This window comes from Hyla sarda, chromosome 5 (assembly GCF_029499605.1).
Source record: "Hyla sarda isolate aHylSar1 chromosome 5, aHylSar1.hap1, whole genome shotgun sequence".
Taxonomy (NCBI): domain Eukaryota; kingdom Metazoa; phylum Chordata; class Amphibia; order Anura; family Hylidae; genus Hyla; species Hyla sarda.
This window is the reverse complement of record NC_079193.1, coordinates 339,758,661-339,786,185: the sequence shown is the minus strand read 5'-3', so window position 1 is coordinate 339,786,185 and position 27,525 is coordinate 339,758,661. Positions and strand designations below refer to the sequence as shown.

Below are 27,525 nucleotides of genomic sequence, written 5' to 3'. Positions count from 1 at the left end.
AGACTGTTGCCACATAGGCCCCGTGCCATGTACAGAATGTCTAAACTTAGGTAGAAGTTTCTAAATGACTTTGTCCCCAAATGTTTTTTTCATTGATTCCTTATATTTTGTTTTATATATTTGGTTAATTTTCTTTTGACAGTGGCCAGAAAATGTGTTCCCGACCGAGTCAGAAAACCATTGGGATAGACAGATCACATATATTTTGTGTAATTGTGGCTGCTTTATTAGCTCGAGACGTCACGAGTCCATGCTCCATGCAGATTCCACACACAGAGAGAGCACATTAAGAAGACAAACACGAATGTCACGGCTCCCGACACGCTAAAAAAAAAAAAAGCAAAGATACAAACTAAACGAAGACCAACACCAACTCAAACCACACACCAAAAATAAACAAAAAGAAAAACAACAACGATGACAACAAATGAAAGGACGGACGTGACATGAAAGTGAAAGGGAAAAAAGAAAAACAACTTTTCTGTACAAACAGACCCAATTTTTGACATTTGTATTTACTTTTTTTTGGTTTTTTGTTTGTTTTTGACTAATGTGGGATTGACGCTAAAAATCAGCCAAATCAACTGCATCCTCAATGGCAATAAAGGTTGCGGAATGGGGAAGATAATTTCTCTGAGCCTGACAATTCTCATTCTTGCATTGCCGACATCGGCAATACAAGAATGTGCTGTTTTTGCATTCTTTCTATTTTGTAGGTGATAGTTTTGTTTTTGTTGTTTTTTTTTTGATTTATAGATTTTTTTTTTTTTTTTGGTTTTGTTTTTCTTTTCTGCACCTTAAGAAATACTACAGTGTCTAGAAAACAGTACGGAGCTCATTCAAAGACAGCAGATGCAGCTCTCGGCTGCCAGTTAGGGCCAAAAATGTGCAGAGTGGCGCGATGTTGGCAGATGGCTGCGAGATCATACTGCAGTCTTCAAATAAGCCCCCTGTCTCTTGGTAAAAAAATGCTTTTTTATTCAATGAGTGACAGAGAGCAAACGGAGACCAAATGAGCAGATCCAAATGCAGGCTTCCACAATGTCAGTACCTTTTCACTATGGCTATGCTCCTCATTGAGGGTGGTGCTACTACACGTATCTACCCCAGAGTCTTTTATCTGGGGCTCTGACCATTCCAAATCCTCTTCCAATGAGTGGGCTCCAAAGCACACCATTTTCTTTTGCCTCTCAGACAAGGTGTTAGAATCCGACAAAACTGCCTGCTCACTAGTTTTTCTTTTTCCCCTTTGACTGTCCCCTACAAGTGTGGGATAAAAAAAAAAAAAAGGATATATATATATAAAATAAAGGAAAAGAAAACATGCATAGGTAGAAAGAAAAGAAAAAAAACAAAACAAAGGGAGGTGTGGATGGTGAAGGAAACTGAATGTTAGGGCCCCACATGTCTCACCAAAGACATTGGGGATGCCTCGCTGCTGTGCCATGATGAGTGCTCCATCCAATACTCCATGTCACCTGTGAGGGTCAGACAGAGAAGATAGAGCGGTAAAGGAAAGATGAGGAAAGATCAGACAAAGGCATAACATGACAGTTCGCTTATCATTCTGTCTTGAGTTTCACTTGTCTTTCAGGTGTGCATTGAATTTTTTGTGCCACAATACCCTCTGAGCAAGACCTGATACCGTCATACATAAAAAAATAAGACTGAAAACATATATAACAAACATTAGTCCAGTATATGATAGCATAAAACACACATATGTAAAGATTTGACTTTTCTGCTAATTATTCACGATGAACAACACGGAATCCGCTGGCAACAACTGATGGCGAAAGCGCAGCTCTTCCTACCCCTCAATGCATGGTGACCTGTGCAGATGTCACGGAGTATACCCGGAACATTCTCCCATATGAGTCACTTTGTTTTTTGTTATTGTTGCAACCTGGTTAGAATGGAAAAATAATGTTGGATAAAACCCTTTAGGGCGCGTTCACACGCTAGTAACTAGAAGCGGGTTTCCCACTGCGAGTTGAGCTACCATTCATTTGTATGGGTCCGCGGACAGTCCGCAAATCTGACACTATTGCGGACTGTCTGTGGACCCATTCAAATCAATGGTTGCGTAACTCGCAGCAGGATTCTCGCGGCGGGAAACCCGCTGCTAGTAATAGCGTGTGAACGCACCCTTAGGGTGCGTTCACATGCTATTACTAGCAGCGGGTTGCCCACAGCGGGAATCCCGTTGCGAGTTACGCTACCGTTGATTTACATGGGTCCACAGACAGTCCGCAATAGTGTCGAACCCATTCAAATGAATGGTAGCGTAACTCGCAGCAGGTTTCCCACATCGGAAAACCCGCTGCTAGTTACTAGCGTGTGAACGCACCCTTAAAGAGTTTTTTTGCCCTGGCCTTTCCTTAGGATAGGTCATCAATATCTGATTGTTGGGGGGCCGACACCCAGGCCCCCGGCCACTCAAATGTAATGCCCACAGATAAAGTTAAATAAGATGGAGGTGGCCATACTGGGTTCCGTTTAATGTATATGTGAGCACCATAGCTCTGGTAAACAGTTTATTGGAGGAGGTGCTGGGTATTGTTCCCCAACAATCAGATATTGATGACGTCTCCTTAAGATAAGCCTTAAAGGGGTTATCCAGGAAAAAAACTTTTTATATATATATATATATATATATATATATATATATATATATATATATCAACTGGCTCCAGAAAGTTAAACAGATTTGTAAATGAATTCTATTAAAAAATCTTAATCCTTTCAGTACTTATAAGCTGCTGAAGTTGAATTGTTCTTTTCTGTCTAAGTGCTCTCTGATGACACCTGTCCCAAGTAGAAGCCAATTCCCATAGGAACTGCACAGAGTAGAAGAGGTTTGCTATGGGAATTTGCTTCTACGCTGGACAGCTCCCGAGACACGTGTCATCAGAGAGCACTTAGACAGAAAAGAACAACTCAACTTCAGCAGCTGATAATTATTGGAAGGATTAAGATTTTTTTTATAGAAGTAATTTACAAATCTGTTTAACTTTCTGGAGCCAGTTGATCTTAGAAAAAAAAATTAAATTTTTTCCCTGGAAAACCCCTTTAAATAAACAAAAGTCCAGATAAACCCCTTTTAAACTAGGTACTCCAAGGACGTGCCGAATAGATCATACCTCATACTTTTTATTCAATTTGCAGTCACATTTTAACTTATGTTAATTTGAGGTTGGCTTAAAAAATATGTCTAAAGTTTGATGTATTCTAAGCCACATCCCTTTCCCCAAAGTCATAATCCATTTCCCTTCAAGCCATTCTTCCTGGATGTGTAACAGAGCTTAAAATACATAATACTCAAGGAAAAAACACAATGTTTTCACTTAGTCTCATTATGACAAGTGCCTGCTGTAAACAAATCTATAAAGCATATTATAAAAAAAAACAGTGTATCATTGTATATTTGTAATTACCGTATTAAAAAAATAAAGCAACACATTTACTTTGGGTCCTTAAAAACTGGCCTAGTTTGGTCTTTTTCATGGGTTTGTTTTTTGAGGGACAAGTTGTACTGACGATTCTGTATTTTGAGGACATATCCTGATTCTTTCATTTTTTTTCACCAAATTTACATAATTTTAGAGCTTTTGTAGGTCTTTTCATTGCTTTAAAAATTATTATAATTTTTTTTTAAAGAGGCAACTTCTTCTTGTATGCCGTAAGTAAGTCAGATTTTTTGAAGTTTAAAGGGGTTATCCAAGAAAAAACTTTTTTTTTAATGTATATATCAACTGGCTCCAGAAAGTTAAACAGATTTGTAAATTACTTCTATTAAAAAATCTTAATCCTTACAGTACTTATGAGCAGCTGAAGTTGAGTTGTTATTTTCTGTCTAAGTTCTCTCTGATAACTTCTGTCTTGGGAAATGTCCATAGTAAAAGCAAATCCCCATAGCAAACCTCTTCTACTCTGTGCAGTTCCCGAGACAAGCAGAGGTGTCAGCAGAGAGCACTGTTGCCAGACAGAAAAGAACAACTCAACTTCAGCAGCTCATAATCATTGGAAGCATTAAGATTTTTTAATAGAAGTAATATACAAATCTGTTTAACTTTCTGGAGCCAGTAAATATATATATAAAAAAAGTGTTTTTTCCTGGATAACCCCTTTAACCCCTTAACGACGCAGGACGTAACGCACCAGGACGTACATTTACGTCCTGAGCATAACCGCGGGCATCGGAGTGATGCCGGCATCATGCGCGGCAGGTCCCGGCGGATGTCCGCCATTAACCCATTAACCCCTCAGATGCCGTGATCAATACAGATCACGGCATCTGCAGCATCGCGGTCACTTAACAGGATGATTGGATCGCCCGCAGCGCTGCCGCGGCGATCCGATCATCCTGCACGGCAGCCGGAGGTCCCCTCACCTGGCACCGCTGTCTTCCAGGAGTCTTCTGCTCTGATCTGCCTTCCCGCAGACCAGAGCAGAAGATGACCGATAACCCTGATCAGTGCTGTGTCCTATACATAGCACTGAACAGGATTAGCAATCGAATGGTTGCTATAAATAGTCTTCTATGGGGACTATAAGAGTGTAAAAATAAAAGTAAAAAACCCCCTCCCCCAATAAAAACGTAAATTGTCCCATTTTCTCTATTTTACCCCCAAAAAGTGTAAACAAAATTATTTTATATACATATTTGGTATCGCCGCGTGCGATTAAAATAAAATTAAAATAAAATGTAAATGATCCCGTACGGTGAACGGCGTGAACGTAAAAAAAAAAAAAAAGGCCAAAACAGCTGCTTTTTTATAACATTTTATTCCAAAGAAAATTAATCAAAAATGTAATAAAAGTTTTGTATAAGCAAATATGTTTTTTTTTAAGCGCAACAGTAATAGAAAAGTGTATAATCATGGGTATCATTTTAATCGTATTGACAAAGAGAATAAAAAACACATGTCAGTTTTACCATAAATTGTACGGCGTGAAAACAAAACCTTCCAAAATTTGCAAAATTGCGGTTTTCTTTTAAATTTCCCCACACAAATAGTATTTTTTTGGTTGCGCCATACATTTTATGGTAAAGTGAGTGATTGCATTACAACGGACAACTGGTCGCGCAAAAAACAAGCCCTCATACTAGTCTGTGGATGAAAATATAAAAGAGTTATGATTTTTTGAAGGGGAGGAGGAAACAACGAAAGCGTAAAAATAAAATTGTCTAAGTCCTTAAGGGGTTAATGATCCAGCCCAAGCTCTAGACACAAAACAGTCTGTTATAATAACTCCCTTTAGTGTCAGGAAGGCTTCTACTTCTACCATAATTTTGGTGAATATTCTTGGGACTGAAGTAATGCCGAATGGTAGCTCTTTGAACTGGTAATGAAAGGTCAATGATTGTGACAAACTGCAAGAACTATTGATGGGCTGCACCGATGGGAAAGTGAATGTAAGTGATGGGAAAGTGAATTAAGTGCCCTTTACATTCAAAGTTGCATTACAAGCTGTCTTAGGAATGAGAGGAATAGCCGTTTTTAGGGTCTTACTCCATTTGTAAAAAAAATGTAATAAAAATAAATCGATTCAGATATCTGAAGTTTATTATAGTCCTGAAGGAAATGTTGGGTCCTTGGACAAAAAAGAAATAAGAATAATGTTAGGGACAATCATCCCAGGGAATCTGGATGACGACCCCATGAGAAGTAGATCTATGATACCTTCTAATAATCGTGTGTATAGAATCTGACTCAAGATACGTTGTACAGAATTTTGTAGGACGGGAAGCAAACTCTATTATGTAACCATCTTTTAAGGCGTTTAAAATGAAGAGATTTTTTTTTTGCTATACTTTTCCACTGAAGTCAGAAATGAGAGAGCCGTCCTCCCACCTGCATGGCGTCACTGTCTTTTGTTAGAGGAATTGGTATTGAGTAAGAACTCTCCCCCGCAGCAATAACTCCCGGTGTGCCGCACTGGGAATGATGGAGAGGAGAGTCACCTCCAAAGATGGCAGGACCTGGTGTGTCTACCTAAAAAAGGGGGGACACCATCCCGAACCATCGCCTTCGGCCAGGAAAAGGTAACACCTCTCGTGTTTTCTCCTAACAGGAACACTAAGTAATGGGGGCAGGGTTGGAGGGGGGGGGTCTGTGTGAGGGGCCCTTAACCTTTCTGTGTTTCCCGTTCCAATGGGGGACATCCTCCAGTGATGCTGTCGTGTGGATGACCTGAAGATACAACTCATTTAAAAAAAAAAAAAAAAAAAAGTCACTGTAACCTTAAAGAGGCTAGCCCAAGATTTAAGGGGTATTCTAGAATTTTTTTTTATTTAACTGTGCTACAGGGGCAGTAAAGTTAGTGTACTTCATAATATTATGTCTGTACCTACTTTGACGGCTGGTCTTGCCAGAGACAACGCATCACTAGTCAGATGTTGAAAAGGAGCATGTCTGTGCTTCTATGGGTCAAGCAACTGCTGGGTGGAAAGGAGATCATTCTCCACAGGGCTGCAGGGAATTGTAGTTTCAAACACATCACGCATGGAAGGGAGCCTAGCTGTGCTGCAATGGGTGGTTGATATGTGGTAGAGAGATAAGTCACCTCCCACCTAGAAATAAGGGATCCTAGGGATTGTAGTTGGAGGGAGGGCACAGAAACAGGAAATAGCCAATTCACGCAAACATGCCAGCAGCGTTATATAAGACACAGGACATGGCCATTTACCACCAACACAAGTACAGATTCTTAGTAAGCATGACCATTATTGACAGGTAATTAGTAAAGTCACCTTATGTTGGACAACTTCTTTAAAAGTTATCTCCTAATTCACAGGATAGGCGGAAAACTAGCTGATTTGTGAGGGTCTGACTGCTGGGATCTGCTAATCACAAAAATTATTGGGGAGATTTATCAAAACCTGTGCAGAGGAAGAGTGGTGCAGTTGCCCATAGCAACCAATCAGATTGCTTCTTTCATTTTCCACAGGCCTCTTTAGAGGCCTGTGGAAAATGAAAGAAGCAATCTGATTGGTTGCTATGGGCAACTGCACCACTCTTCCTCTGCACAGGTTTTGATAAATCTCCCCCTATATCTTTTGAACATTGCCAAGATCAGGCTGAACCGCGAAAGGAGCGCTGCCTCGCCTTGGCCGGTCAGTCAGCTTATGCTGACCGCATCCCTCTGCCTTCACCAAGAAGTATTCTATTAAAGAGGACGTTTTAATCTCCAATCGGGTGAGTGCGATCTACTTTACTCCTACCTATACAATCAGTTAAACAGGTTTCTCCTGCTGATTGCTGCTATATACGAGTTAAATCCGGAATCCAATATATTCATCACAAAGAAGATGGCATGGACTAGCTGTACACAGCAAATGCTCAGCTCTGAGGAGTATTAGGTTCGTACAGGTATTCAGCATTTGGATATAATGTATACAAGAACGTCTGCAGTCACTGACAGCAAACAGGATCTTAAAAATGGAGGTCAATAGAAGTACAAAGTATATTACAAAATGGCCGAATTTTTCGTTTTGTCAAACTAACCCTTGATTTAAAATTCACTTACCCCCAAAAAATATAAATTTTTGTGTACAATAGATAACAGAGTTCTGTGCAAATATTTTAGGTAGGTGTGGACATACTGCTGCAAAGTAAGGCCAAGTTCACACTGCCCTCATGCTCCGTTCTTTTTTGGGTCAGTTCAGCTCTTTTTTTTTTTGCACCAGACAGACACAGAATGGTTCAGAGACCAATAAGTCCTGACGGAGCCCAATGACTTGAATGGGATCCAATATTTTGAGCGGAGAAAAGGAATGGACATTGAACAGTATTTTTGTTTTGCAGCTCCACTCCCCTCCTTCTAACAGACTGGCTATATGAGCTCTATTTACCAAAGCACAACAGCCATATCAATGAGCCCTGAGGCTATGTTCACACGTCAGTACATTCCGCAGACGCCGGTATAACACGCCCGCACTAGGATCACACGGGAATGGGCAGTCTCATAGACGGCAATGCTTTCCGTGTGGATTCCGCAGAAAGAATGGACAGGTTCCCTCTTTTCTACGGACACAGAAATCGAAATTTCAGCACCAGTCAATGGCTGTCCGGGCATGCTGGAAGTTACCGTTTTAAATCACCTGGAGGGCCACAGTTTGAGACCACTGGTCTAAAGTAAAGGTTTTGCAAACTACTGTATATCCATTTCTGATTACAATGTTTTTTTTTTTTTTTTTTTTATCTATTCACATCTTATTGGAGGTAATTGGAACCTCTGTGGTATATTCCATCTATAATTTTTTCCTGGTAAAATGATGGACACTTTGGACCCAGTCAGTGCTACTTTTGATTGACTGCCTCTTAGATGAAAAACAGAAATATGAGATGTGAACCCATCTTAATTCCAGTTAAATTTTTTTTTTATATATATATATATATATATATATATTCACACACACACATACACACACATATACACACACATATACAGTCATGGCTGTAAATGTTGGCACCCCTGAAATGTTTCAAGAAAATGAAGTATTTCTCACAGGAAAGGATTACAGTAACACATGTTTATTCCCTTTGTGTGTATTGGAACTAAACCAAAAAAGGGAGGAAAAAAAGAAAATTGGACATAATGTCACCAAACTCCAAAAAATGGTCTGGACAAAATTATTGACACCCTTAACTTAATATTTGGTTGCACACCCTTTGGAAAAAATAACTGAAATCAGTGGCTTCCTGTAATCATCAATAAGCTTCTTACACCTCTCAGCCGGAATGTTGGACCACTCTTCCTTTAACACCAAATATAGTACCAGAACATGGTAAGGGGACAATGGTTGCTGTTCATAGCAGCAACACACAAATCATGAAAATATGTAAACTTCATTAGCAATATCACATAAAAAATATTAAAGAGCAATGAAGAGTAAGCACAAAGCACATGGCTGGATGGACAGCAAGTGGTACAGGCAAGGTGTAGGAGTATAAATCAGAGGCATCAATATATAAGTAACATCACAAATGAAAAACCTGGAAAACAGGTCTGTAGTAAGTGATACCCAATGTAAAATGATTTACCAATGCAGAGCCATATACCACAAGCACTCACCCCTGCAAACTGCTCCAGGTCTCTCTTATTGGAAGGCGCCTTTTCCCAACAGCAATTTTAAGATCTCTCCACAGGTGTTCAATGGGATTTAGATCTGGACTCATTGCTGCCACATCAGAACTCTCCAGCACTTTGTTGCCATCCATTTCTGGGGGCTTTTTGACGTATGTTTGGGGTCATTGTCCTGCTGGAAGACCCAAGATCTCAGACACAAACTCAGCTTTCTGACACTGGGCTGTACAGTGTGACCCAAAATCCGTTGGTAATCCTCAGATTTCATGATGCCTTGTACACATTCAAGGCCCCCAGTGCCAGAGGCAGCAAAACAACCCCAAAACATCATTGAACCTCCACTATATTTCACTGTAGGTACTGTGTTCTTTTCTTTGTAGGCCTCATTCCATTTTCGGTAAACAGTAGAATGATGTGCTTTACCAAAAAGCTCTATCTTGGTCTCATCTGTCCACAAGACGTTTTCCCAGAAGGATTTTGGCTTACTCAAGTTCATTTTGGCAAAATGTAGTCTTGCTTTTCTATTTCTCTGTGTCAGCAGTGGGGTCCTCCTGGGTCTCCTCCATAGCGTTTCATTTCATTTAAATGTCGACGGATAGTTTGTACTGACACTGATGCTCCCTGTGCCTGTAGGACAGCTTGAATATCTTTGGAACTTGTTTGGGGCTGCTTATCAACCATCCGGACTATCCTGCATTGACACCTTTCATCAATTTTTCACTTCTGTCCACGCCCAGGGAGATTAGCTACAGTACCATGGGTTGTAAACTTCTTGATAATGTTGCGCACTGTGGACACAGGCAAATCTAGGTCTCTAGAGATGGACTTGTAACCTTAAAGGGGTACTCCGCCCCTAGACATCTTATCCCCTATCCAAAGGATAGGGGATAAGATGTCAGATCGCCGCGGTCCCGCTGCTGGCGACCCCCGGGATCGCCGCTGCGGCACCCCGCTGTCATTACTGCACAGAGCGAGTTCGCTCTGCACGTAATGACGGGCAATACAGGGGCCGGAGCATCGTTACATCACGGCTCCGCCCCTCGTGACGTCACGGCCCGCCTCCTCAATACGAGTCTATGGGAGGGGGCGTGGCGGTCGTCACGCCCCTGCCATAGACTTGCATTAAGGGGCGGACCATGATGTCACGAGGGGCGGAGCCATGATGTCACGCTGTTCAGTCCCCTGTATCGCCCGTCATTATGCACAGAGCGTACTCGCTCTGTGCAGTAATGATGGCGCGGTGCCGCAGCGGAGATCCCGGGGGTTCCCAGCAGCGGGACTGCGGCGATCTGACGTCTTATCTCCTATCCTTTAAGATTGTTGATATTTTTCCACAATTTTGGTTCTCAAGTCCGCAGTTCTCTTCTCTTCTTTCTGTTGTAAATGCTTAGTGTGGTACACAAAGACATGCAATGCAAAGACTAAGTGAACTTCTCTCCTTTTTATCTGCTTTCAGGTGTGATTTTTATATTGCCCACACCTGTTACTGGCCCCAGGTGAGTTTAAAGGAGCATCAGATGCTTGTAACAATCTTATTTTTTCCACAATTTTGAAAGGGTGCCAATAATTTTGTCCAGCCCATTTTTGGAGTTTGGTGACATTATGTCCAATTTGCTTTTTTTCCTCCCTTTTTGGTTTAGTTCCAATACACACAAAGGGAATAAACATGTGTATAGCAAAACATGTGTTACTGCAATCCTTTTGTGTGAGACATACTTAATTTTCTAGAAAAATGTCAGGGGGGCCAACATTTACAGCTATGACTGTGTATATATATATATATATATATATATATATATATACACACACACACATATTTATAATTCAAAATTGTAACAAAATAATAATTTTAGTACAGAGATTCTGAACACATTACAAAACATTAGTCAACAAAAATAAATCACAGTCTTTGTGAACTGCAGTAGAGACAAGGGTTTTATGATTAATGTCGGTTTTTGTAAATTTTTTATAGAAAAAATATTCTTATAAGAGAAATACAACCAAGTCCACACCAGAGACACTGAAATGTCTGAAATGAAGGCAGAACAACATAAAGGAGGTAGATACAAATTACATATTAGGAGGTAAATTTGCTATGAAAGGAAACATAAAAAGGCTATGGAAAGAGATGATAAGAGAGTATAGGGAGAATACACTCCAGAGCAGTGTTTCACAACCAAAGTGCCTCCAGCTGTTGTAAAAGTACAACTCCCAGCATGCATTCTTCATTTTCTCATACACTAGTGCATGTATTCTGCAGGGGGACACTTGCCCGACCCTTCTCTCCTCTGACACCCCGAGTCAATGAGTTGAGAGGCCACTGTACACATAGATCAGAGTTTCCCAACCAGCGTGCCTCCAGCTGTTGCAAAACTACAACTCACAGCATGCCCGGACAGCCGTTGGCTGGGAGTTGTAGTTTTGCAACAGCTGGAGGAAACCTGGTTCGGAAACATTGCTCCAGAGGGAGGAAAAATTGGGGGCTGAGTTTACCCTATAGATCCCGGCTTGTAAATAATCCAGGCGGAGATCTCGAGGGTGCCTAGTGTCAACTGAATAAGTAGGTGCTAGGACTGCGCAGACACTGACGGTCCCCATTGACGTCAATTTATTCTGTGAGGTATAACACTAAAAGAGTGAACAAGGTAATTCTTTAGGCGCGGGAATAAAAAAAAAAAAAAAAAAGAGAGGGTGGTAGAGACAACCCCCTGATCCCCATGTAAACTCGCCCACACAAGCGCTGCAGCAGGGGGGACATACTCATATACACCTATGATGCTGCCTATACTAGCCATACATGTGACAAACAAGACCAATATAGTCCAGGCGCTGCTCACAAGGCCATCAGATGAAGAGAAAAGGCCAAATCTACCCTCTTGATTAAAGGGGTTGTGCGCTGCCCTGCAGTTCAGAGCTCCACTCACAGCGTCCGGAAGTTCATTACTCCGAACGCTGTGTGCGGGCTTCCGTGTTCACGGCCGTCGGGCGTGACGTCACGCCCGGCCCCTTCGTGACGTCTCGCCCGCCCCCTCGTGACGTCGCGCCCCCTTCCCATAGACTTTCTAACCACCAGTTGTTATGACCTATGAAATTCATTACAGTGGTCCCTCAACATACGATGGTAATTTGTTCCAAACGAGCCATCGTTTGTCGAATCCATTGTATGTTGAGGGATTTGTGCAATGTAAAGTATAGGAAGCTGTACTCACCTGTCCCCGCCGCTCCGGACCGCGTCCCGCCGCTCCCGATGGAGACCCCGGGCCTTCGCTGGGCTCTCCTGGTCTTCTCCGATCCTCCGCTGGCCTTACTGGGCCTACGTAGTGACGTCATTACGCCGCTGCGTATGCCGTTACTATTGGATGACGGGACGGCGTGCGCAACAGCGTATTGACGTCACTGGAGAGGGCCGAGAAGACACCGGAGGACCAGCGCTGGACCCGAAGGGCACCCCGGAGCATCGTGGAGGGCTAAGTAATACTCACAGCACCACACGGGGAACATTAAGCTGCTATCCGGCAGCAGATTAAGCATTTTGTGTTTCTGGATAGCAATCGTAGGTCGGGGGTCACTGTACACACAATCTAAAAAAAAGAAAAGCCTGGGGTAGAAGATGTTTGCAGTTGTACCTCTTGCACATATGGTTTGCCGGCACCTGATTCATATGCTAGTAATCTAATGTATTGTCGTTGCTGTTTGTATGGGTTTCATCATCCACTTTCCCATACCCAAAAAGACATGATTTGGGAGTGAAGACCGCTTCAATTTCAGGTCCTTTGCTGTCTCATCTACTCTTTTATGGGGACCCTTCTTTCTATAGTAGAGGGGTTTGGATTTTTCATGTGATAAGTAGGATACAGATGTAGTGCACTCCAGCCGTGGTTTTGCACCAGCTCACTGCACTTGTTTTATGGTGACAATAGATGCAGTACTGTATGCCACAGCGCTCACATTACATTCAACAGGCCAGGTGCGAAAGAATGTAGTGTAATGAGAGATGATGCATACAGTACTCTATGCATCGCTGCTCACTACATCCATCAGGCCGAGTAAATGTACACTCCCTCCAGTAGTGACAATAGAAGACAAAAACAGGCAGAAGAAGCGCATACCTATGCGTGAAACCGCCGGCAGTCGCCTTTGAGTGATCCACGCCACCTTTGTCCACCGATCCGGAGGAGCAGCCCGAGATGGGAGCCATATACCCAGAGCTGAAGCGGTGAGTGCAGGACACCTATTTTCATCTTCAATTGTCACTATATTGATTGCTACATATCTGTCCTATCACCACCGCACCTGGCATACCTGGTTTTCTGCCTGAGTCGTACCTTTTCAATCTCGTGGAGCTGCGTGGATAAGCTATCGGTGCCACTTGTCTTTTTTCTTATTTTAGCACTACCTTCAGTAGTTTAGGTGTTGTATATTGTATATATGCATCTCTGCTCAGTATGTACAGTATGGAGACTGGCCACTGCTAATATACGTACCTACATCATAGGAACACGGTAGTGTGCTACCATTTTTGTTTAGTTACTTTATGATCAATAGGGGCCTGACCTCTGGGACCAAACAAAGTTTAGGGTGGGTTCACACCACGATTTGATTTTCTATACAGTTTTTGGATATGTTTTTTTTTATTTTTTTTTAAACTTATGCAACCGTACAACAAACCGTGGCCATAGACTTTCCATTCAAAACCATATGCACCATATTGCATACGGTTGTCTCCGTTTTTCACACCACACAGTTTTTTTTTTTTTTCTTTCAGGACAGGAAACCGTGGCCTACCACGGTTTTTGGTCCAGGTGAAAAACCGTATTGACCGGTATACTTTTTTTTTTAACATGGGAGTCAATGGGAACCGTACAGACCTGTATGTGCGTACGGTTCCATCCAGTTTTTACCATACGGTTTTTGACTTTGCACAGTTATTTTTCTTGGAATTTCAATCAAACAAGTGAAACTTTATTCATAATGGAGTGAAAAGGTCAAACCGAATGTTTTTTTTCATAAAAAAAAACGGATGCAACCGGACATCACTTTTCAAACCGTATATGGTTTTCAACCGTATACAGATAAAACTTTGTACACACGTTTTGATACAGTTTAGTCAGGTTTTGAGGAATCCGTTTTTTTAAATCAAAAACCTGATAAAAAACTGTATTGCAAAAACGTGGTGTGAACCTACCCTTAGCATTGAGTCCCCTGCAGTGTTCTGTTGTACAATGGCCCATACCCTCCTATTGTGCGGACTACAACAAAGTGGCCCAATTCTACTGAATGGTCCTAACTGGGAGTGCCGCAGCATGGGGATAATTTGCAAAGGGACACAGCAATGCCTTCACTCACATCCTAGTAATCTATATACAAAATAGTAAAAATAGTAAAATCCTTTTAATTCAGAATTCCCTAATGGGACATTTAAAAATAGATTTCCTAAACCAGCCCAGCCCTTGGTTTGTATGTATAAAGATGCCAAACAAGCTATATCCGGCTTCCTATGGGGCATTCCTCAGTGCTGAATGTTCGTGATGATCCAACACCCGGGGCTGGATGCCGATTCCGTCTGATGTAGTCATTTTCCCAATAATTCATCTTAATTACGGCTCTCCTCTTCAGTATACGTTTCATTTCCCCGGCACAGTCAGGACTTGTTCACCACTATCTCATGGGAGCAATATCTAATATATATACGGAACAAGTTTGCATTTAAAAACTTTACATGTTCAACATGAAAGTGTTTAAGAATTTAGCAGCGGCGTACGGGAACGCGAGGTATCAAGGATGTCTGGGCATTTCTGCAAAATACACACACAACAAATCTGTGAATTACATAAAACCCCTCTGGGACGTGGCGGCTCTCTCTGTAAACTCTCTTATGCTTACATAGAAAAAAAGGAAAAGCTAAGAGATGATTTTCATCTTTGCAGAAATCGCAGCAGATATAAAATAGGCACAATTTCCCTGAATACACCTATTGCCTGCCTCTAGTATTTCCCATGACACCTTCAATGCTGCTCTCATCACACACGGGAGATTTATTGATACTGCTGTATGATGCCTGGATTTATGACTTGGCAAAAATGATGGAAATTGCACCAAATGGTCAAAATGGGACAAGAACCACAATAAGTTTGGCATAACTTGCTAGTCATCCTAGAGACATACAGCGAGTGAAATAATGAAAGGATTAAGATTTTTTAATAGAAGTAATTTACAAATCTGTTTAACTTTCTGGCACCAGTTGATTTAAAAAAAATATATATATATATTCACTGGAGTACCCCTTTAACAACCCAAGTAATCCATACATACAATGAAACCACAACAAATAAGATCAGAAATTAAGTTATGTGTAATAATGTGAAATGACACATGGAAAAAGTAAAGAAAGGATAGTGCAAAAAAAGGCATGGAAAGCCAAGACAACAGCAGAAATCTATCCATAATGAAAGCAATCCAGCATCTTGTCAGTGCAAATTAATAATATCTGGTTCATTTCCAAGTAATGGCTACAAAAAGGTCTCATTGCTGAGGTGTCACACAAGACACATCTCATGATGGGTAAGGGTGCGTACCCACCTGACGTATACGCAGCGTATATCATGCTGCGATAAATTTACGGCAGCAGCGGGAAATACGCTGCATATTCCTTGCTCACTATACACACAGGGCTTTCCGGCAGCAGCCATATGTGTGCAGTGAGTTTTGGAGGCGGAGCCACCGTCACAGTCACGCCAGCACACGGCCCCGCCTCCAAAACTCACTACATGCATAGGGCTGCTGCCGGAAATCCCTGTGTGTATAGTGAGCAAGGAATACGCAGCGTATTTCCCGCTGCTGCCGTAAATTTAGCGCAGCATGAAATACGCTGCATATACGCCAGGTGGGAACGTACCCTAAAAGCAATGAGCCGTCTCAAGACCTTCACAACCTAATTGTTGTAAAACATAACAATGGTGTTGGCTACAGGCGCATTTCTAAGCTTCTGAATGTTCCAGTGAGCACTGCTGGGGCCATAATATGGAAGTGGAAAGACAATCATTTCACCATAAATTTGCCCCGACCAGGTGCTCCTCACAATATATCTGACAGAGGAGAGAAGAAGAATCAGAAGAGTTGTCCTAGAGCCGAGGACACTTGTAGAGAACTTCAAAAAGACCTGGAATTAGCAGGTTCTGTCGTCTGAAAGAAATTGTATATAGTGAGAAAAATGGTGCCGTGTTCAATACTTATTTCCCCCGCTGTACCTCTCTTATACCAGCACACCATATGTAGGTCACATGTATGCGTTGCAGCTTGTAGTTTTTACAACAGAACATGCTACATTTATGCTGTGTTCACACGTTGCAGAAACATTGCGGCTTGTATTATCATTTTCCAAAAATCACAATAAAACCGATGTTTTTGCCGCAATTTTTTGGAGCTTCACCAATCAAAATGTTTTTGGAGTGTGGGAGGAAACTGGAGTACTTGGAGGAAATCCACACAAACACAGAATCTAGGATCCCAGTCCTGCAAGGCAATAGTGCTGACCACTGAGCCACCGTGCTACCTTAAAGGGGTACTCCGCTGCTCAGCGTTTGGAACAAACTGTTCCGAATGCTGGAGCCGGCGCCGGGAGCTCGTGATGTCATAGCCCCGGCCCCTCATTACGTCAAGTCCCGTCCGCCCCCTCAATGCAAGTCTATGGGAGGGGGCGTGACAACCATTACGCCCCCTCCCATAGACTTGCATTGAGGGGGCGGGGTGTGATGTCATAAGGAGGCGGGGCTATGACATCACAAGCTCCCGGATCCAGCGTTCTGAACACTTTGTTCCAAACACTGGACAGAAGAGTACCCCTTTAAGATCAAGAGGTGCATTAAAAGGGCCATAGATGCACATGAAGAAAACATACAGTAGTTCTACCAACATACCAACCACTAGTCACACAACATATGGTATACTGGGTACCAGAGTACAAGAAAGATAGAATAGAGCTGGAGAGCGTTCAAAGACGGGCAAATGAAATGGGTGGACTACGGTACCCAGAAAGATTGTCCAAATTAGGGTTATTTAAGTTTAGAAAAAAATCAGCAGAGGGGTGACCTAATAACTATTTGAATATATAACGGGCCTATTCACAGATCTTTCCTATGATTCCCAGCATGACCAGACAGCCATAGGTTTCTAGACCAACATAGAAGAGGATTCTTTACTGTAAGAGCAGTGAGACTATATAAATCTCTGCCAAAGGACATGGTCATGGTAAACTCAATAAAAGGGATCAAAAAGGGACCTGGATACAATTGTGAAGTGTTATTGTATTACAGGTTATAGTTAATAGATCATAAGGATGGGTTGCTGATCCAGAGTTTTATTCTGATCACCAGATGTAAAGTTGAGACTTAATTGTTGTCCTAGGGCTTTGTTTACATCTGCCCTTGTTCTGACCTGCAGAATAAGAGAAATAATGACATGCTGATTTGTACATTACTCCTATATAAAAATCTTAGTCCTTTCAGTACTTATCAGCTGCTGTATGCTCAGGAAAAAGTTGTGTAGTTCTTTCCAGTCTGCCCACAGTGCTCTCTGCTGACACCTCTGTCCGTGTCAGGAACTGTACAGAGCAGGAGCAAATCCCCATAGCAAACCTCTCCTGCTCTGGACAGTTCCTGACATGGACAGAGGTGTCAGCAGAGAGCACTGTGGTCAGACTGGAAAGACCTACACAACTTCCTCTGGAGCAAACAACAGCTGATAAGTACTGGAAGGATTAAGGTTTTTTAATAGATGTAATTTACAAATCTGTATAACTTTCTGGCATCAGTTGATTTGAAAAGATTTTTCCCTCCGGATTACCCCTTTAAATGAAAGAACCCTATTGACTCGGACTGGATAGACCTACACAACTTCCTCTGGAGCATACAACAGCTGATAAGTGCTGGAAGGATTAAGATTTTTTTATTAGAAGTCATTTACAAATCTATATAACTTTCTGGCATCAGTTGATTTGAAAACATTTTTTTTCCCGCCGGAGTACCCCTTTAAATGAAAGAACCCTATTGACACGGACCCTATTGACTATAATGGGACTTGTTGAGTTTCCGTCACGGCGCCCAATGATACTTTGAGCATAATGGCTCACACTGAGGTATATTGTCTGTGAATTAGGCGAGAATGGAACCTCTGATGGGACTATAAATAGGGAAAACAGGCCATTGTCTCATGAGGGTGTTGTCTTCTTCTGGATCAACACTGCAGGGTAATTGGCTGAAGCAGTACAGTAACCCCCCCCCCGACATACGATCATTTCAACATGCAATGGTCTCTCAGAGGCCATGGCATGTTGAAGGCAGCATCAACATACGATGCTTTTGTATGTCGGGGCCATCGCATAGACGGCTATCCGGCAGTGCAGACTGCTTCAGCTGCCACCGGATAGCCGTTTACAGTGGTCTGCTGACGATCACTTACCTGTCCTCGGGGCTCCGGCGCGTCCTCTTCATGATCCCCTCCATCGCCGGCGCTCTCCATCGTCATCATCACGTTGCGCGCACGCCGTCCCGTCATCCAATAGGAGCGGGGTGCGTGCGTAGTGACGTGATGACGGCGATGGAGAGCGCGGATCCCGGGGAAGCAGAGATGTCTGGAGCGTCGGGGACACCTCGGGGACGCGGCGACAGCGATGGAGGGCGACATCCAGGGCAGCGGTGACGAGCGGTGACGGTCCGGAGCGGCGGGGACAGGTGAGTACAACTTCCTATACTTTCCATTGCACGGATCCCTCAACATACGATGGTTTCAACAAACGATGGTCCATTTGGAACGGATTACCATCGTATGTTGAGGGACCACTGTATTTTATTACCAGGGGGCTTCCAGTTGTTGCAAAACTGCAACTCCCAGCATGCCCGGACAGCCATCGGCTGTCCGGGCATGCTGGGAGTTGTAGTTTTGCAACAGCTGGAGGCACCCAGGTAAGGTAACACTGCGCAGAACTGTCTTTCTTGGCCTGGTGACAGTGAAGCGCCATCAGCCATGGACTCCTGTAAAATGTATGAAGCCGGTTTAGTAAATGGTCGGCGCTAATCTACACGACGAATGTTGTCCCCCTCCATGTCTAGTAATTTTCGGCCTCCTTGTGAGCTGATTTGCAATGGAGACACAATGTAATTGGCTGGAACGTTTTCCTTTTTCTGGGAAGGCAGATTTTCCGAACACTTCAGCTTACATGAAAGGTATTTGGTAGACTGGATTTTGCGGTCTATCATTTCCCGTTCACTTGTGTTGACCTCATTCAGTCAACTTAGCTAAACCAGACACCATTTCACATCTTTTCCTTCTGAAAACGAAAAAATTAGGAGATATTTAATGAAAGTCGGTTCATTTTGCGTAAGATTTATTTAAGAAAACAATTTAAAAAAATATATAAAATATCCGTTGTCGTGAGTGAATCAGGAAATCCTCTTTTGCTTTATATATTATGTTCTATGTATATTGGGGAATGGGTGGAAATGTTTATTTTCAGCTTAAAGAGGTACTCCCGTGGAAAACGTTTTTTTTTTTTTTTTTTTTTTTTTAAATCAACTGGTGCCAGAAAGTTAAACAGATTTGTAAATCACTTCTATTTTAAAATCTTAATCCTTCCAGTACTTTTTAGGGGCTGTATACTAAAGAGAAATCCAAAAAAGAAATGTATTTCCTCTGATGTCTTGACCACAGTGCTCTCTGCTGACCTCTGCTGTCCATTTTAGGAACTGTCCAGAGCAGCATATGTTTGCTATGGGGATTTTCGTCTTCTCTGGACAGTTCCTAAAATGGACAGCAGAGGTCAGCAGAGAGCACTGTGGTCATGACATCAGAGGAAATGCATTTCTTTTTTGGATTTCTCTTTAGTATAAAGCCCCTAAAAAGTACTGGAAGGATTAAGATTTTATAATAGAAGTGATTTACAAATCTGTTTAACTTTCTGGCACCAGATGATTTAAAAAAAAAAAAAAACTAAGTTTTCCACGGGAGTACCCCTTTAAGGCCTATCATATTTATGAATATGTAGAAGGCTTAAAGGGGTTATCCAGCACTATAAAGGGGTACTGGTGCCAGTACATTAAGCAGGTTTGTAAATAACATATTTTTAAAAATCTTAATCCTTCCAGTACTTATCAGCTGCTGTATACTACAGAGGAAGTTATTTTCTTTTTGAATGTCTTTTCTGTCTGACAACAGTGCTCTCTGCTGACACCTCTGTCCATGTCAGGATCTGTTCAGAGCAGGAGAGGTTTTCTATGGGGATTTGTTCCTGACATGGACAGATGTTTTAGCATAGAGCACTGTGGTCAGACAGAAAAGAAATTCAAAAAGAAAAGAACTTCCTCTGTAGTATACAGCAGCTGATAAGTACTGGAAGGATTAAGATTTATAAATAGAAGTAATTACCAAATCTGTTTAACTTTCTGGCACCAGTTGATTTAAAAAAAATATATATATATTTTCCAGAGTACCCCTTTAATATTGATGGCCTATCATGAGGTAAAGCCACTAGAGATGAGCGAACTTACAGCAAATTCGATTCGTCACAAACTTCTCGGCTCGGCAGTTGATGACTTTTCCTGCATAAATTAGTTCAGCTTTCCGGTGCTCCGGTGGGCTGGAAAAGGTGGATACAGTCCTCCTCTTTCCTAGGAATGTATCCACCTTTTTTAGCCCACCGGAGCACCTGAAGGCTGAACTAATTTACGCAGGATAAGTCATCAACTGCCGAGCCGAGAAGTTCGTAACAAATCGAATTTACTGTAAGTTCGCTCATCTCTAAAAGCCACCAATGTCAGATCGATGGAGTTCCACCAATTCTGACCATCAGTTGTGAGTTGCAGTAACCCAACATGGCCACTACACAGAGAATGGAGCTGTCAGCAACTGTTCTCTTGAAGGATTAGCAATCCAAGGGGTATATGGTGGGCGCTCTATCCCCTCCAGAGACCTGACCAAAGTCTCACTTCAATCAAAACTCCACACAAATTGAGGTAAAGATGGCACCCCAACGATCCGGTAAGTGAAAAAGTGATTTATTCCCCCAATCAATTCAAGCAAAAATGCAACGTTACAACCCTCTCAATGGGGTCTTTCTCAAGCACTTGAGTGCGCTGCAGGGAAACAGCACACTGTTACATCTGATTGCTGTGATCAGTTAAAGGGGTATTCCAGGAAAAAACTTTTTTTATACATATCAACTGGATCCAGAAAGTTAAACAGATTTGTAAATTACTTCTTTTAAAAAATCTTAACCTTTCAGTACTTATGAGCTGCTGAAGTTGATTTGTTCTTTTCTGTCTAAGTGCTCTCTGATGACACCTGTCTCGCAAACCTCTTCTACAGTGACCCCTCGACCTACGATGGCCCCGACATACGATCATTTCAACATAAGATGCTTTTGTATGTCGGGGCCATCGCATAAACGGCTATCCGGCAGGACTGACTGCTGCAGCTGCCACCGGATAGCCGTTTACGGTGCCCCGTGCCCTTTGCTGACGATCACTTACCTGTCCTCGGGGCTCCGGCGCGTCCTCTTTGGGATCCTCTGCATCGTCGGTGCTCTCCATCAATGTCATCACGCCGCTGCGCACGCCGTCCCGTCATCCAATAGGAGCGGCGTTTGTAGCGACGTGATGGCGGCGACGGAGAGGGAGGATGCCGGGGAAGAAGAGGCCTTGCCGGAGCGTCGGGGACACCTCGGGGACGCGGCGACAGCGATGGACGGCGACATCCCGGGCAGCGGTGACGGTCAGGAGCGGCGGGGACACGTGAGTACAACTTCCTCTAACAGTGGTCTACAACCTGCGGACCTCAAGATGTTGCAAAACTACAACACCCAGCATGCCCGGACAGCCAACGGCTGTCCAGGCATGCTGGGTGTTGTAGTTTTGCAACATCTGGAGGTCCGCAGGCTGTAGACCACTGTCCTATACTTTACATTGCACGGATCCCTCAACATGCGACGGTTTCAACAAACGATGGTCCGTTTGGAACGGATTACCATCGTATGTTGAGGGACCACTGTACTCTGTGCAGTTCCCGAGACAAGCAGAGATGTCAGCAGAGAGCACTGCTGCCAGACAGAAAACAACAACTCAACTTCAGCAGCTGATAAGTACTGAAAGGATTAAGATTTTTTAATAGAAGTAATTTACAAATCTGTTTAACTTTCTGGAGCCAGTTGATATAAAAAAAATAAATAAATAAAGTTTTTTCCTGGAATACCCCTTTAATTTTCCTAGGACCCTTCCAGCAAGGACCAAAAAACAAACCCAGCTCTTCAGGTACTTGTTCAATTATTATTATTTTTTAATTATAGAGGGGTTCATCAAAGGAAGAGACCTAAAGGCTCTATTAAAGGGATACTCCGGTGAAAACCTTTTTTCGTTTAAATCAACTGGTGGCAGAAAGTTAAACATATTTGTAAATTACTTCTATTAAAAAATCTTAATCCTTCCTGTACTTATTAGCTGCTGAATACTACAGAGGAAATTCTTTTCTTTTTGGAATGCTCTCTGATGACATCACGAGCACAGTTCTCTCTGCTGACGTCATTATAATAATAATAACACTTTATTTATTGTTGTCCTTAGTGGGATTTGAACCCAAATCCCCAGCACTCCAAGGCAGCAGTGCTAACGACTAAGCCACCATGCTGCCCTTAGCCTACATCTGCTATGCATGGTTCCTAAAATGGACAGATATGTCAGCAGAGAGCACTGTGCTCGTGATGTCATCAGTGTTCCAAAAAGAAAGGAATTTCCTCTGTAGCATTCAGCAGCTAATAAGTACTGGAAGGATTAAGATTTTTTGATAGAAGTAATTTACAAATATGTTTAACTTTCTGCCGCCAGTTGATTTAAAAGAAGAAAGGTTTTCACCGGAGTACCCCTTTAAACCTAAGCCAGCTGTGCCTATGGGGCCTACGGCCAGTGATGATCACAAGGAATGGTTGTATGAATTGCTTTGCTGTCTCCAGCATGTACTGTTATGCGTCTATAAATTTAAATGTACTGAAGGCAAGTGTACAATAAAGTTATATCATGATCCTGTTCAGTGGTCACGTCGTATTGGGTTAGCTCACTACATCTGTCTGCATTACAGATCCTGACATGGGAAAAAGCACATACATTTCAGGGAGTACAGTGGTCCCTCAAGTTACAATATTAATTGGGGCCGGGACGACCATTGTATGTTGAAACCATTGTATATTGAGACCAGAACTTTATGGAAACCTGGTAATTGGTTCTAAAGGCACCAAAATGTCATCCAAAAATAGGAAAAAGTGAGGATTAAAGAAAAATAAGTAGATGCCTAATACAGATAAAGCAAATCCTTACATATAAAAGTAAGAAAGATCTGCTGGGAGCTGTAATCACTGTCAATGTCAGTGTTTCCCCAAGCAGGGAGTCTTCAGCTGTTGCAAAACTACAACTCCCAGCATGCCCGGACAGCCAAAGGCTGTCCGGGCATGATGGGAGTTGTAGTTTTGCAACAGCTGGGGGCACCCTGGTTGGGAAACACTGGTCTATGTAGAGGACAGGAGCTTCTTCAGGGTCCTGTACAGTACACAGTGTCCTAAAAAAGTAACATGGAGCAGCCCTCACCTGGTGTCCAAAGGATCAGCTAACCCTGGTACAGGTAAAGAGTACAGAACATGTAATACCACCCTGTACTGTAGGGGGTGCTACTAGACACCAGTCAGTGCATGCACTTCAGTAATACAGGGGTTTTACCAGTAAATTGCCCATTCTGATTGGTCAGATCTTCCAGTCATTGACACGTTTCACAGATCTTGACTTTCCGTACATTGTATGTTGAGTCTGACTTCAACTTACAATGGTCCAGAAAAGACCATTGTATGTTGAAACTATTGTATGATGAGGCCATTGTAAGTTGAGGGATCACTGTATATAACAATCGCTCATTGGAAACTATGGTTCGATCTGTGCGAGCTACTATGGGGGAGATTTATCCAAACCTGTCCAGAGGAAAAGTTGCTGTGTTGTCCATAGCAACCAATCAGATCGCTTCTTTCATTTTTAACAAGGCCTCTGCAAAATGAAAGAAGCAATCTGATTGGTTGCTATGGGCAACTCAGCAACTTTTCCTCTGGACAGGTTTGGATAAATCTCCCCCTATGTGTTTATATTAAAGGGCTATTCCTCTGTGGCCCCTTTATTGCTTTCCCCTGCATAGCAGTCCCTGGCCGGCCAGCTAAGCAAGGAACTGCAGCCTATCCCTCACTGAAGAAAATGGCGCCGTGCTGCAGTTCTCTGCACAGCCAGGTGGGAAACACAGCAATATTCCAGCACTAAATCCCCCTCATTCCCACAATCGGTGGGCGTCCCAAAGGTCTGACCCCTATGATCATACTAGGGATCCCTTTATGAGACTGGAAACCACCTTAAAATGCGAACCAGTGTGCCTTCAGCTGTTGCAAAACGACAATTCCCAGCATGCCCATAATGGCATTGCTGAAAATGCAGTTGTATGTATAGTGCATTACACTCACTCCTTTTAATTAAAGAGTACCTGTCACCAAATAAAACTTTTAATATAGTGTTCCTTATGTAATTAGCAGATACTTTCCCAGTCACTTGCTCTTAAAATTATCAACATAAATATGTTTAAAATGTAATAGAAAAAACGTCCACTAGGTGGCTCTGTTCCCTTGCCACAATTAATACAGTGAGTTCGGTCTCACGGCCTGGCAGGAGTCCAAACTCAGGAAGTGCTTCTCTGCCCTGAGCTTGATTGACAGGTGCACAGAGCTTCACTGACACATGCACAGAGCCTCACTGAAATATGCCCAGAGCTTTAGGTCTTCTATTCATCACAGCACGGCAACCATGTGAGGGCGGAAGTGGTCCCCCAGCAGGCTTCAGTGATGTCATGCCTGCTGGGAAACACCCACTTTCTCCTGCTGGGAGATTGCATTATGTGAGAAAGAATAAAGGTATGATACACAGCTTTTTAAAGCTCTGTAATTTTTTTTAAGGGTGGGAGGGGTGTTAGGTGTAGTTAGGGAACAAAGACTGAGTTGGTTTAAAAAAGTTTATTTGGTGACAGGTACTTTTTAAGTTACAATTTCAAACCATCTAGAAGTATTCCCTAACCAGGGTGCTTCCAACTGTAGCAACGGCTGTCCGGGCATGCTAGGAGTTGTAGTTTTGGAACAGCTTGAGGCACCCTGGTTGGAAAACACTGTGTTAAAGCCTGGACTGTAAGGACTAATCCTAAGTCCAATAGTATTTCAACCCAAGTGCACACATAACATAGAGGTAGACCCTGTTGCTGCTATGGGTCATTGAGATAGGGAGGTCCAGTTTTAATTGGCCCCACCCTCTTTGCACCTCAGAGGCGGACCATGTAGCTGCTATGGGTCACTTGGAGAAATTGGGTGACCTGTAGATGTTGATTTTGATCAGATACAATGCTGCAATACAACAGTGCTGGCCAATAGTCCTCATTTTGTGGCAACGATCCCATGAAATCAACCAAAAAAGGGGCTGGGTTTGTACAAATTTACTAAGTGGGCATTATAGAAGCATTCACAGTAGTTTTGTGGGAATTCCTGGTCACACTGAAACTGAGGACTCCAGGGCGGCAGGGTATAAATGCTAACCCCATAGGACTATCTTCCTTGAGAACAGAGAGCAGGGGCGTAGCTATAGCGGTGGCAGAGGTAGCAGTCGTACTGGGGGCCCTGGTGCCTAAGGGGCCCCCAAAGCAGATCAGCATTATAATTGGCACATGGGACCCTGTTGCAGATTTTGCATCGGGGCCCAGAAGCTACAAGTTACGCCTCTGACAGAGAGTCACTATATCACTTAGTCAACTCTCTTGGGTCAAATTACTTTTGCTATAGTTTCCCAATTTTAAAATGCTAAAGGAGTTATCTAAAGATTAAAGGGGTACTGCAGCAGAAGTTAACTTATCCCCATCCACAGGTTAGGGGATAAGTAGCTGATGGCAGGGGGACACCCCCCACTCCCCTTGCAATCTCCAGAACGCGCTCCGGCTCTGAGTGAGGAGCATGTGCGGTGGACGGCTCGCGCTCCATTGATTTCTATGGGAGCCGTCCAGCAGTAGACAACACACACTCCTCCTCATTTAGTAAGACAGGGTCCCATCTCAGAGATCGCGGGGGGGCCCAGCAGTCGTATCCCACAGGATCGGCCACTTATCCCCTATCCTGTGGATAGGGAATAAGTTAATTCCAGCTGCATAACCCCTTTAAAACTGACCACCTATCAATAAGATCTGAATTATCTGATCGATGGAACCTCCTCCGATCACAAGAATGAGGGTTCCTTACTCCCTGAGTATATGTAGGGGCTGTGTATATGTTTGCCCACTGCTTCATTTACCTGCTAAGGGACTTTGAAGATAACCAAGAGCTGGACTAGACTATTTTTCAGCAGCCCCATAGTGAGTAAATAGAGTAAGATGTGCTGCCACTCTATTCACTGAGGGGACTCTGTTCTCTTAATCGGTGGGTGCCCCAGTGGAAAGTCCCCCCCCCCCCCCCCCCCCCACACACACACACACTGATCAGGTACCTATCACAGATCCTGTGGATAGGTGGTAAGTTTTATTTTTGGAAGAAACCTTTTAAAATGTTTTTTAAGTAAATAAACCTTGACAGCCCATACCTTATGTTTGATTGTGGGGGCCCAACTAACCGTATACCCATGTTTCAGCTGAATGAAAAGGTCGGCCCCTCAAACACCTTTACTGTTTACCTAGGAACTGTATTTCCGTTATATGTTTGGCTATGTCTCGCTGTAACTGAACCGCTATAATTATTCTGCTTGGTGGGGATCCTAGAGGTCACACCCCCACATCAAACGTTGATACTAGGAATAGGCTTTCATCTTTTTACTCCCGGAAGACCCTAATTATGTCTATGTCATTCTTAATTAAGATACCTTCTGAAGATCATACAATGAATGAAATAAGAGCAGAATAGTTGGAATATAATTGAACTGTCTGTCTTGAGACGTGGTCCTGAGTTTGTACGTATTCAGTGAGGAGACGCTGGCTGTGCTGAAAGAAACATGTCTCCTTTTTTGAAACACTGGCATAAATTAAATTAACCAAAATGCCTGGGGACTGGTTGATTTTCTGCTCTACCAGCCATCCACAAGCATTGCCAAGAGCCAAAGGGTTTAAGTGACAGTACCGGGAAAAGATTTCAGCTGTACAGAGTGTTCTGCTATTACAAAGCAAATGGAAAATGATATGAGATTATGTGCACATTATAAACATCTATATCCAATGTGTTTCACCAGATACTGTCTACACAGCTAGAAGAAATGCAGCATGTAAAACAGTGTTCCGGACCCGTGGCCCTCCAGTTGCAAAACTATAACTCCCACCATGCCCAGTCGAAGGTTATCATGGTAAGATAGG

At 42.8% G+C, this 27,525-nt stretch overlaps 1 protein-coding gene across 6 annotated transcripts in view; it reads right to left on the bottom strand.

The window, feature by feature from the left end:
- RIMS2 (regulating synaptic membrane exocytosis 2) overlaps positions 1-27,525 on the bottom strand; it is a 680,796-nt gene that overhangs the window by 327,549 nt on the left and 325,722 nt on the right. For 3 of the 6 annotated variants that reach the window (XM_056522548.1, XM_056522549.1, XM_056522550.1), the window contains exon 6: positions 1,052-1,260. In XM_056522548.1, the coding sequence (XP_056378523.1) occupies positions 1,052-1,260 (209 nt within the window). Of the gene's footprint in view, positions 1-1,051; positions 1,261-1,413; positions 1,479-27,525 lie in introns of all 6 variants that reach the window. The other 3 variants (XM_056522552.1, XM_056522551.1, XM_056522553.1) reach the window with 1 other exon arrangement.